Below are 13052 nucleotides of genomic sequence, written 5' to 3'. Positions count from 1 at the left end.
CGGGCGCAGGAAGGCCTCAGAAAAATGGCTCTGTTGGTTACTGCCGTTGTGCTTATAAAAATGTGAGCATGGGCCAGGTGCAGTGGCTCACGCCTGTAATCCCAACACTTTGGGAGGCCGAGGCAGGCGGATCACCTGAGGTCAAGAGTTCAAGACCAGCCTGAGCAATATGGCAAAACGCTGTCTGTACTAAAAACTACAAAAATTAGCCGGGTGTGGTGGTGCGTTCCTGTAGCCCCAGCTCCTCGGGAGGCTGAGGCAGGAGAATTGCTTGAACCCCAGAGGTGGAGGTTGGCAGTGAACCGAGATCCTACCACTGCACTTCAGCCTGGGTGACAGAGTGAGACTCTGTCTTAAAAAAAAAAAAAAAAAGTGAGCATGAACCTCAGTTCACCAGATCGTAGGATTTCAGAATGAGAAGGAGAGAGAATCCCTGTCCATGGCCAAGGTTTCCCAGTTAGTGGCCATGCCCCACCCGCAGCTCTTTCTGGAGGCCTTGCCTGTGCCGCAAAGCATGAGTAGGAGGCATGGGGTGTCCTGAGAGTGGGGAGTCCAGGATTCAGAACCCAGGATGAGAGATGCCAAGGCAACTCGAGAAGGGGACAGCTGAGAAAAGACTCGGGAAGGACCTTGCTGATATCTAATCCAGTGGTCCTCAAACAGCAAGCACCTGAATCCCCAACAGAGTTCCTGGGGGGCCTGAGAGTCGGCATTGCTAACACACTCCCAGCTGGTGCCAACATGGCAGATCTGGACCACACTGAGAACAGATCCAACCCAGTTCTCTTCCCGAGTCTTGGGTCAGTCTTCAGCTGGCGACACAGACAAGGGCCCACCTTGCACACAGCTCTTATGGGACAGAAGTCAGCGGCTCTGTCCTGCCAGGAGGCATTGCAATGGGGACCAGGTGAGAGACCGCAGGCGGGTGCTGGCAGGGGCCTGGCTGTCCTGCTGCTCCCCTGAACCATCCCATGTGGGGTCCCCTTGCAGTTCAGGTCTCTCTGGCTCCTTCTTCCCCCACCGCTAGCGTGGAGCTTTGCCAGTTAGAAATTCAGGGGCTGACAGGATGAGCTTGAGAAGCCTTGGCGCCCGTGGGTTTGGCATTAGAAAAGCCCACGCCCGCAAGTCTGACCCCGGCTTCAGTAGCTGAGCCTCGCACCCTCCTTTGATCAGTGTCGGCAGAGGAAGAGCCGCCTGGCGCAAAGCAAGGGCTCAGCAAATGAGAGCCCTTCAGTGCCTGTGGCGGGCTGGACTTCAGTAAGACCACCTCTGAGGGTGATAGGTCGTTTCAAGGTCATTTCAGAACAGCCCCTCTGCCTCCTCTGTTTGCTGAGCCTCCCATCACTAGGGTCCTGACCGCAGACACCAGCCAGCCAGGAGCTCCAGTGTGAGGCTGAGGAGGCCAACCTGCCCTGCTGGCCCCGAAGACGCAGGTCATACGAAGCTGGTGTATTGACTTACTCTGAATATAAGCACCCATAAGCACTTACTCTCTGCAGCACTGGAACAGGCCTGGGCATTGCAGTTGCTTAGTAAATATCAACTGGACTTGAACCTACACCAGCGTCCTGGGAGGAACAGTTCTGTCCCAGGAGGTCTGGAAGCCAGCTTGGCGATCGGCAGGCATTGTCAGGGGAGCCAGATGCCTCCCAGGTTGGCCGCCCTCCTCAGCTGCAGCATCTCATTTCTTCCTTTTGTGCAGGAGTCTTGTCATGTGATTGGTCATCTCCGGCTGGTCCACTCTGATTGGCAGCTGGAAAAACATAGCGGTCAACAACTCTAGTCTGGTAGGCAAACTCTTGAAGTCAGAGAAATAATTGGGTCCTGATCTTCGAGAGGCCGGGGGATTTCTGCTTGTTCTGATAAAACAGGCAGTGCAGGCTAAATCCAGAGCAGATATTGGCCCCAATATGTGTTTCTGAGAAGAGCCTATTGCTCCCAGGCCCCAGGACCCTGGGTAGATCCTCCCTGCCCCTACCCAGGCTCCTTAATTTTCGCAGCTGCCTTTGGGTGGCCTGCCCTTCACCAGGAATCTGTCAGGTCGGCAGATTGGTAGCTGTAGACTCCCTCAGGCTAAGTAACAAGGAGGCTGGGTAAGTGCTTACCCTAAGGAAAGAAAGCGCAGACTTCCTTCCTGGAGGCTGGCATTGGCTTTGCCCTCCCGTAAGCCACCTGCATGGTGGGGCGTTTCTGAGAATCCGTCCTGAGCCCCTCGGCACTGGCCCGCCCACCCCCACGAAGAGAAGCACGCTTAGCAGTTGGGAACTGGATGTTGGGGGGTCGGTGTGACCCACTTGGGAGCTGCACCTTAAACTGCTCCTTCCCAGTTTGCCAAAGGAATGCTGACCTTTGCAAAAATGAGGGAGCTGCTCATTAACACACATCTGCAGGAATCGAGCTTGCGCCCTGCATCAGCCATTCTAGCGTATGTCGTTAGACATAACTGCGTCTCTGTCACTCAGAGCCCTGGTTCCAGTTGGCCCCCGTCGCCTAAGGTTCAACATCGTTCAGCACACGCTGGTATGGGCAGGGCTGCAGATGAAATGAGGAGTAAGCCTGGCTGTGCCACACGGGAGAGAACAGTACTGGGGAGGGGAGCAAGCACGGGGCAAAGCCATGGGGCACAGCTGAGCCGCGGGACCGCGTCTCCTCCCTTCCCACTCACTTCTTCCCTCCACCTTTGCAGCCATCTCGCTGTCCCTCGGTCCCCTTACTCTGCATCTTTCCCCTTTGCATGTCACTTGGCTCCTTCCATGAAGCAATCAAGCTTGTTCAAGTTTTCCCATTAACAAAAAGCAGCTAACAAAAAAAACAGCTGCAGGCCCCCGTCCCCCTTCAGAGCTCTCTGAGTTTCCCTGCTTCATCTTCCAGACGCCCCGGTGCACTGTGGGCTGGTTTCCACCCTGCCACGGTCTGGCTAGAGTGACTCGCAACCTCTGGGGGCTTGACTATTGTCTTCCTTGACTTTAGCAGCTTATAACACAGTGGGAAAGTCTTCCCCTCTTGAGATGCCCGCCACCACTCCTCATATGCTCCGTCGACCAAATTCAACTTCCTGTGGTTTTCCAGGTTCTTCAGCTGTGTGGCCACGGTCAGCTCGTGTCCACCCTTTAGTGCCGGGTCCTGGGCTCTGTCCCAGCTCTAGCCCTGCCCAGTCTCTCCCACTCCCTGGCTGACACCCAGGAGTTTATTTCAGCCTAACGCTGTCCTGAGATCCTCATGGCTCATTCTGCTGCCTCCTGGGCTGGTCCTTTTTTTTTTTTTTTTTTTTTTTTTTTTTTTTTTCCCGAGACGGACTCTCGCTTTGTCACCCAGGCTGGAGTGCAGTGGCACGATCTTGGCTCACTGCAAGCCCCACCTCCTGGGTTCAAGCGATTCTCCTGCCTCAGCCTCCCGAGTAGCTGGGATTACAGGCACCCGCCACCACATCCAGCTAATTTTTTGTATTTTTAGTAGAGACACGGTTTCACCCTGTTGGCCAAGCTGGTCTCGAACTCTGACCTCAAGTGATCCACCTGCCTCGGGGCGCTGGGATTACAGGTGTGAACCACCCTGTTTTAAAGAGACATCAAAAGCCATACTTTCAAAATGAAATGACCATGCTCCTCCCTGATCCTGGTTAAAACAAAACAAAACAAAACAAAAACCCACCTGGCCCTTATCCTGGATGCTTCCCTCTCCCCACCCCCACCCCGTCCTGTGGTTAAAGCCCACCCACTTCTGTCCCCACTGCTACTGCCCAGGCCAGCCACCCTCATCTAAATGACAGCACCAGCCACCTGCCAGCTGGCAGCCAGGCTTCTAGTCTTGCCCTGCTTCCAGCCTGTTTGCCATGTGTTAGCCAGGGTGACTCTTCGAAAGTGCTTGCCCTCTGTGTTAAGTATAGAGATTACAGAAGTGAGCCAGGAGGGTACAAGATCAAGATAAAAAACAATTGTATTTCTATACAAAATAAACAGTTCAAAAATAAAGAAAAGAACTTCATTTACAATAGCATCGACAAAATGAAATACTTAGTAATAAATGTAACAGCTACAAAACTTATACTGTGAAAACTATAAAATGTTGAAAGAAATTAAAACCTAAATAAATGGAAAGACATCCCATATTCGTGGATTGGAAGACAATATTGTTAAGATGACAATACTCCCCAAATTGATCTACAAATTCAGTGTAATTTCTATCAAAATCCCAGATGGCTTCTTTGCACAAATTCACAAGCTGAAGCTCATATGCAAATATAAGGAATCAAGAATAGCAAAAACAATGTTGGGAAAAAAAGGACAGAGTTAATGAACTCACTTCTCAGTGGGGTTTTTTGTTTGTTTGTTTGTTTGTTTATTTTGAGACGGAGTCTTGCTCTGTTGCTCAGGCTAGAGTGCAGTGGCACAATCTTGGCACACTGCAACCTCTGCCTCCTAGGTTCAAGTGATTCCTGCCTCAGTCTCCCGAGTAGCTGGGATTACAGGCATGTGCCACCACGCCCGGCTAATTTTTGTATTTTTAGTAGAGATGGGGTTTCACCATGTTGGCTAGGCTGGTCTCGAACTCCTGACCTCAGGTTATCTGCCCACCCAAAGTGCTGGGATTACAGGTGTGAGCCACCACACCTGGCCACTTCTCAGTTTTAAAATTTACTGCAAAGCTACAGTAATCAAGAGAGTGTAGTACTGGCAGACGTATAGCTATGTAGATCAATAAAACAGAACTGAGAGTATGAAAGAGTTGCCCAGGCTGGAGTGTGCAGTGGCTATTCACAGGCATGATCATAGCTCATTGCAGCCTCAAACTCCTGGGCTCAAGTCATCCTCCTGTTTCCTGAGTAGCCAGGACTACAGGCTTGTGCCACCACACACAGATCTTTTTTTTTTTTTTTTTTTTTTTTTTTTTTTTAATTGAGACCAGCCTGGGCTGGTCTCAAACTCCTGGCCTCAAATGTTTTTGTTTTTTTGAGATGGAGTCTCGCTCTGTCGCCAGGCTGGAGTGCAGTGGCACAGTCTTGGCTGACTGCAACCTCTGACTCCCTGGTTCAAGTGATTCTCCTGCCTCAGCCCCCTGAGTAGCTGGGACTACAGGCACGTGCCACCACACCCAGCTAATTTTTGTATTTTTAGTAGAGATGGGGTTTCACCATGTTGGCCAGGCTGGTCTCGAAATCCTGACCTCAGGTGATCCACCTGCCTCAGCCTCCCAAAGTGCTGGGATTTACAGGCATGAGCCACTGCGCCTGGCCAAAATTTACTGTCTTTTACATGTACAGTCCAGTCATGTTAAGTACATTCACTGATCTCCAGAACTCTTTATCTTGCAAAAATGGATACTCTATGCCTATTCCACAATTCTCTATTTCTTCCAGCTCCTTACCCCCACCCCTTGCCCACCACCGTTCTGCTGTCTTTGTGAATCTGACTACTATAGAGATTTCATATATCTGGAATCATACAGTATTTACCTTTTTGTGACTGACTTATTTCTCTTAGTGTAATGTCTTCGAGGTTCTCTTTGCTTATTTCTGTTTTTTGTTTTTTTGAGACAAGGTCTCCTTCTGTCACCCAGGTTGGAGTCAGTGGCATAGTCAAGGCTCACGGCAGCCTCGACATCCTGGGCTCAAGCAATCCTCCCACCTCAGCCTCCCTAGTAGCTGGGACCACAGGCATGCACCACCATGCCTGGCTAATTATTTTATTTTGTGTAGAGATAGGGTCTCACTATATTACCCAGGCTGGTCTGGAACTCCTGGACTCAAGTGATCCTCTCACCTCAGCCTCCCAGAAATTCTTTGTATATTCTGAATATTAATCCTTTTTCAAATATATGGTTTACAAATAGCTTCTCTCATTCCGTGGGTTGTCTTGTCACATTTTTTATAGCGTCCTTTGATGCACAAAAGTTTTTAATTTTGATGAAGTGCAATTTATTTTTTCTCTTTTGTAGTCTATGCTTTCAGCATCCAATGATATCCAAGAAATAACTGGCAAATCCAATATCATGAAGATTTCCTCTATGTTTTCTTCTAAGAGTTTTCTATTTTTAGCTTTTCTATTAGAGCTTTGATCTATTTTATTTTTGTATATAGCGTAAGACAAAGGTCCAACTTCATTCTTTTGCATGCAGATACCGAGTTTTCCCAGCAACCACTGTTCGAAAAAAACTGTCCTTTTTCCATTTCTCCAAAGAAGGTACACAGCCAGCCAGCACGCAAACAGACGCTCAGCATCATTAGCCATCCAGGGAATGTATATGAAAATCACAGTGAGATTCACTTCACACCCACCAGGGTGACTGTAATCAGAAAGACAGACAACGACAAGTGTTGGTGAGGACATGGAGAAACTGGCACCCACATACACCACTGGTGGGAATGGAAAAGGGGGCACCTGCCCTGGAAAAGTTTGACAGTTCCTCAAGACAGTAAGTGTAGAGCTACCATACGACCCAATAATTCTACCCCTAGAGACAAGGGGTAGAATGCTTTTCCTTCTTTTTTTTCCTTTTTGAGACAAAAGAAATGAAAACCAGGCTGGGCGCAGTGGCTCACGCCTATAATCCCAGCACTTTGGGAGCCCAAGGTGGGCGGATCACCTGAGGTCAGGAGTTCGAGATCAGCCTGGCCAGTATGGTGAAACCCCATCTCTACTAACCATACAAAAATTAGTCAGGCATGGTGGTGTGCACCTGTAATCCCAGCTACCCAGGAGGCTGAGGCAGGAGAATCACTGGAACTGGGAGGTGGAGGTTGGAGTGAACCAAGATTGCGCCACTGTACTCCAGCCTGGGCAAGAGAGAGAGAGACTCTGTCTCAAAAAAAAAAAAAAAGAAAGAAAAGAAAAAAAGAAACGAAAACCTATCTCCATACAAAAACTTGTCTACAAATGTCCATGGCAGCATTAATTATAATAGTCAAAAAGTGGAAACACCCCAGCTGTCCGTCAACTGATAAATGGGTCAATGAAATGCGATTGGGATATTACTCAGCAGTGAAAAGGAAAAAAGTCCTTATCCACACTGCAGCATGGAGGAAACTTGAGAACGCAATGCTCAGAGAAAGACACAAAGGCCACAGGTTGTGTGACTGTTTCCATACAGTGTCCAATTTCCACTTTCCATACAAAATCCAATTTTAGATATGTCCAGAATAGGCAAGTCTATAGCGAGTGGATTCATGGTTGCTTAGGGGTAGGGGAATGAGGATTGTGGGGGTGAATGCTACGGGGCATGAGGTTTCTTTAGAGGAGTGATGAAAATGTTCTAAAATTGTGGTGTGTGGTGATGGTGGCACAACTCTCTGAATAGACTAAAAGCCACTAAAATGTACACTTTTTTTTTTTTCGAGAGAGGGTCTTGCTCTGTCACCCAGGTTGGAGTGCAGTGGCACGATCAATGCCCACTGTAGCCTCCATCTCCCGGGCTCAAGCAATCTTCCCATCTCAGCTCCCCAAGTAGCTAGGACTATGGGTGTATGCCACCATGTCCAGCTAATGTTTGTATTGTTTATAGATAGGAGGTCTCCCTATGTTGCCCAAGCTGGTGTCGAACTCCTGGGGTCAAGTGATCCTCTCTCCTTGGCCTTCCAAAGTCCTGGGATCACAGATATGAGCCACCATGCTCAGCCAGAAGTATACACGTTAAATAGGCAAATTGTATGCCAGGCGCGGTGGCTCAGGCCTATAATCCCAGCACTTTGGGAGGCCGAGGCAGGTGGATCACGAGGTCAGGAGATCGAGACCATCCTGGCTAACATGGTGAAACCCTGTCTCTACTAAAAAAATACAAAAAATTTAGCTGGGCCTGTTGGCAGGTGCCTGTAGTCCCAGCTACTTGGGAGGCTGAGGCAGGAGAATGGTGAATGAGCTGAGTGAGCCACTGCACTCCAGCCTGGGTGACAGAGCCAGACTCCGTCTCAAAAAAATAAATAAATAAATAAATAAATAAATAGGCAAATTTTATGGTATATGAATTATATCTCTTTAAAGCTGCTTAAAAAATAGACAAGATATACCATTATTTGAGTTGAGAGGTGCCTGTAGGGGCACAGCATCAGGTACTCAGCCCTGTTGTGTTCAAGGAGGGCTGCCTGGAGGAGGTACTAGCCACACTCTCCTGTGTAGGATGAATTAGCTTGATAAAGTGGATGGTGGTGGGCAGGTGTTCATGCAGAGGGAACAGCATGTGCTAGAGCTGGTGGTGAGAGATTGCTGTGGGGGACGTTTCCTGGCTGCCTCTCTGGCCTTTATCCCTTTTTATTATTTATTTTTTTGAGACAGAGTCTCACTCTGTCACCCAAACTAGAGTGCAATGGCACAATCTCAGCTCACTGCAACCTCTGCCTCCAGGGTTCAAGTGATTCTCGTACCTCAGTCTCCTGAGTAGCTGGGATTACAGGTGCGCACCACCACGCCCGGCTAATTTTTTTTTTTGTATTTTTAGTAGAGACGGGGTTTCACCGTGTTAGCCAGGATGGTCTCGAGCTCCTGACCTCAGTTGATCCGCTTGCTTTGACCTCCCAAAGTGCTGGGATTACAGGCGTGAGCCACCGCACCCAGCCTGGTTGCCCATTTTTACGGTTATTACTTGATGATATGCCAAACAAGGGGTGGAGTTATTCATGCCTCCCCCTTTTAAATCCTAGAGGGTAACTTTCTGTCATTGTCATGGCATCTGTAACCTGTCATGGTGCTGGTGGGAGTGTAGCAGTGAGGACGACCAGAGGTCACTCTCGTCGCCATCTTGGTTTTGGTGGGTTTTGGCCGGCCCCTTTACTGCAACCTGTTTTATCAGCAAGGTCTTTATGGCCTGTATCTTGTGCCGACCTCCTGTGTCATCCTGTGACTCAGAATGCCTTAATCGTCTGGGAATGCAGCCCAGTAGGTCTCAGCCTTACTTTACCCAGCCCCTATTCAAGATGGCGTTGCTCTGGTTCAAACACCCTGACAGAAGGAGCACACGAGGCGTCGGGGAGCCTGAGGGTCTTCACAGTCTCCCTGGAGCATCTGGGGGGGCTCCCCAGATAATGTTGGGGCAGAATTCTGAAAGAGGAGAAGGGGGTAATTAGGGAAGGAAGGGCAGGGCTGTCACAGGGAGGACTGAGACAAAGTGTCCCTCCTGAGAATCTGCGGAGGAATTCATTCATCACAGTGGCAGCCTAAGAGTGCCCTGCAGGCAGGCAGGCAGGCAGGGAGCCAGGTGGGACGCATTAGCGAGGGCCCCAACCCCAAGCCAACACCGAGAGCGTAAGAGGGGGCTGAGCTGGCACTGCCCCTAGACTAGCTCATCCTCCCATCTTGTTCTTTTTTTTTTTTTCTGAGATGGAGTCTCGCTCTGTCATCCAGGCTGGAGTGCAGTGGCACGATCTCGGCTCACTGCAACCTCTGCCTCCTGGGTTCAAGCGATTCTCCTGCCTCAGCCTCCTGAGTAGCTGGGATTACAGGCACACACCACCATGCCCGGCTAATTTTTGAATTTTTAGTAGAGACAGGGTTTTACCATGTTGGCCAGGCTGGTCTCGAACTCCTGACCTCAGGTGATCCGCCTGCCTCGGCCTCCTGAAGTGCTGGGATTACAAGCATGAGCCACTGCACCCGGCACCTCCCGTCTTATTCTAAGGTGAGGTCCAAGGGGATCACCCAGGAGCCCTGGCTGGGGAGTCTGGGTGTGCTGTCTCCTGGACCAAGCCCTTTCCAGCTACCACTCTGGGTTTTGGCTGGAAGCAAACCTTCCAGGCCTGAGCCCGGGATAAGGCTGATTTTGTTGTTTTTGAGAAAAAGCTCCTTTGCTTCAACTAGAGTTCCCATTCTAGAGGGCTCCTTTGCCCTCCCTGCTTTTCGGTGAGTTTGCCTCTTTCTCCTGCCTTTTTACTGTCCAGGCCTCAGAAAATCCATCAGCAGGTGGCTGCATTGATTTTTAATCATGTTTTACCTCTGTGGAATGAGTCTCTCTGGACCCTTTGGAGCTGCTCTGAGCATCTGGGATCCAGAGCGTCTTGCACTGGGCAATTCAGACAGAATTATGAACAACGGTGCATTACTCTTCTGGAGGGGCCTGCTGGGAGCCTTGTCCACGTGGCAAAGCAGGGGAGTGTCTAGGGCCACTCAGGAGGCAAAGGGCCCAACTGTTGCAGGGCCTTCCAGGCTAAGGGCTGAACCTCACCCTCCGACCTGTAGACCATCAGAGACAGCTGGTAACCACTGGCGCGTAAGTCACCCCCAAGCCACCAGCCCATTTGGAAGATACTTAAACCTACATATTCCCTTCTCTCTAGTCTATTTTCATTCTGTCCCTCAGCCCTCTGAAGGGCACCCAGTGGCTGGCAAGACCCTGTCACCAGCTTGGTATTGAGAGGTGTCTTAGTCTGTGTGGGCTGCTATGGCAAAATACCATAGACTGAGTGGCTTATAAACAACAGAAACTTATTACTCACGGTTCTGGAGGCTGGGAAGTCTAAGACCAACGTGTCTGCAGATTCCATGTCTGGTGAGGTCCTGTTCCTCATGGCCATCTTCTCACTGTAACCTCACATGGCAGGATTTCTCTGGGGCCTCTTATTTATTTTTTGAGACAGAGTCTCACTCTGTCACCCAGGCTGCAGTACAGTGGCACGATCTCAACTCACTGCAACCTCTGCCTCCTGGGTTCAAGTAAGTTTCCTGTCTCAGCCTCCTGAGTAGCTGGGACTACAGGCACATGCCACCACGTCTGGCTATTTTTTGTATTTTTAGTAGAGACAGGGTTTTACCATATTGGTCAGGCTGGTCTCGAACTCCTGACCTCAGATGATCCACCCACCTCAGCCTCCCAAAGTGCTGGGATTACAGGCGCGAGCCACCGTGCCCGGCTGGGACCTCTTTTTAAGGGCGCGAATCCCATTTGTGACAGCTCCATCCTCACGACCTGATCACTTCCGAAAGGCCCCACCTCCTCATACCGTCATCTTGGGAGTCAGTATTTCAACATAGGAATTTAGGGGAGGCCGGTTTGGTGGCTCATGCCTGTAATCCCAACACTTTGGGAGGAAGAGGCGGGATGATAGCTTGAGCCCAGGAGTTCAAGACCAGTCTGGACAACATAATGAGACCCTGTCTCTATATGTTAAAAAAAAAAAAAAAGAAAGAGGCCGGGTGCAGTGGCTCACGCCTGTAATCCCAGCACTTTGGGAGGCCGAGGCAGGCAGATCACGAGGTAAAGAGTTCGAGACCAGGCTGGCCAACATGGTGAAACCCCTTCTCTACTGACAATACAAAAAATTAGCTGGACATGGTGGTGCATACCTGTAGTCCCAGCTACTCAGGAGGCTGAGGCAGAAGAATCACTTGAACCTGGGAGGCAGAGATTGCAGTGAGCCGAGATTGTGCCACTGTACTCCAGCCTGGGTGACAGAGAGTGAGACTCCGTCTCAAAAAAAAAAAAGAAAAGAAAAGAATGAAAAAGGAATTTTAGGGGAACACAAATATTCAGTCCATCACAGCATATTTCCTTCCAGTGGAGCAGGGCTGAGGACCACGAGGAGCGGGAGAAGCTGGGTGGTCAAGAGCTAGAGAGAGGCCAGTCTCCATGGACTGCCCCCCATTTTTGCCTCTTCTTCCACTTCCTGTCCCCGACCTGGAACCCAGCTCTGGGCAAAGGCAATTGGGTATTGCTGTTGTTGCTGGACAGGAATGGGGGCTGAGGAGCTGCTCCACTCCCCCATCTCCATATTTCACCTGTTGGGAGAATAGGAGGAGGGGCTGGGTCACTAGGTTGGGTGCATTTCAGAGCCCAGGGAGCAGATACCATTGTTTTGCAAATGAAGCCCAGGGAGGTAGGGGGCTGTCCCAGACCTCCTGCCTTGCTGCAAGTCCTAGAGAGTGTTCCAGAACTTCACCTAGGCCTCTAAACTCTCAGCCCTGTGCCCTCACCTGGGGCTTTTCGTACATCCTATTTTTTTCTTTTTTCTTTTTTTTCCGAGACAGAGTCTTGCTCTGTCATCCAGGCTGGAGTGCAGTGGCGTGATCTCGGCTCACTGCAACTCCATCTCCCAGGTTCAAGCGATTCTCCTGCCTCAGCCTCCTGAGTAGCTGGGATTATAGGCACCACTATGCCTTATTTTGTTTTTTTTTTTTTTTTTTGAGACGGAGTCTCGCTCTGTCACCAAGCTGGAATGCGGTGGCACGATCTCAGCTCACTGCAACCTCTGCCTCCTGGGTTCAAGCGATTCCCCTGCCTCAGCCTCCCGAGTAGCTGGGACTACAGGCACATGCCAACACGCCTAATTTTTTTTTTTGTATTTTAGTAGAGATGGGGTTTCACCATGTTGGCCAAGATGATCTCAATCTCCTGACCTTGTGATCCGCCCGCCTTGGCCTCCCAAAGTGCTGGGATTACAGGCGTGAGCCACCGGCTAATTTTTGTATTTTTACTAGAGACAGGGTTTCACCATGTTGGCCAGGCTGGTCTTGAACTCCTGACCTCAGGTGATCCACGCACCTCGGCCTCCCAGAGTGCTGTGATTACAGGTGTGAGCCACCGTGCTCAGCGATTTCAGGCTTTTTATATCACACAGTGAGCCCAGCATGCACAGAGAGGGGCTCAGACAAGCCTGACTTGAATCCTTTATGGCCGGTCACCAGCTGTGTGACCTGGTCCCCAGCTCCTCAACCTCTCTGGGCCTTGCTGCCTAACCCACAGGATCCTGCAAAGGCTCAGCGAGCTGATGCACAGGGAGTACGTGGCTCCCTGCCTGGCACACAACCAGGCGCAGTAAGTGGTAGCTGCCATTGTTGTCGCTGGACTTACTAATTACCGAGGCTACGCCAAATTCAAGTCTAAAAACAAGAGCCGCTAAAGGACTCCAGAGAAGGCAGTGTGTCCTGCTTTCTCTCCTGGTCAATTCTGATGCCTCAAGACTGGCCCCCAATTTAGAACTGTTTTGTTTGTTTTTTTGTTTGTTTTGAGACAGAGTCTTGCCCTGTTGCCCAGGCTGGAGTGCAGTGGTGTGATCTCGGCTCACTGCAACCTCCGACTCCTGGGTTCAAGCGATTTTCCTGCCTCAGCCTCCTGAGTAGCTGGGATTACAGGCT

At 50.2% G+C, this 13052-nt stretch overlaps 1 protein-coding gene across 1 annotated transcript; it reads right to left on the bottom strand.

Moving 5' to 3' along the window:
- Positions 1-353: 353 nt before the first annotated feature.
- On the bottom strand, positions 354-1030 carry LOC104008032 (uncharacterized). Its single transcript, XM_016960499.4, has one exon. The coding sequence runs from the start codon at positions 966-968 to the stop codon at positions 354-356; it is 615 nt and encodes a 204-aa protein (XP_016815988.3). The 5' UTR covers positions 969-1030.
- Positions 1031-13052: the final 12022 nt, after the last annotated feature.

This window comes from Pan troglodytes, chromosome 11 (genome assembly GCF_028858775.2).
Source record: "Pan troglodytes isolate AG18354 chromosome 11, NHGRI_mPanTro3-v2.0_pri, whole genome shotgun sequence".
Classification (NCBI taxonomy): domain Eukaryota; kingdom Metazoa; phylum Chordata; class Mammalia; order Primates; family Hominidae; genus Pan; species Pan troglodytes.
This window is presented reverse-complemented; position numbering and strand designations above follow the sequence as displayed.

Excerpts from the sequence above, each read along its gene's own strand:
- LOC104008032 (XM_016960499.4), bottom strand. The coding sequence starts at position 968 with ATGGTTCAGGGGAGCAGCAGGACAGCCAGGCCCCTGCCAGCACCCGCC.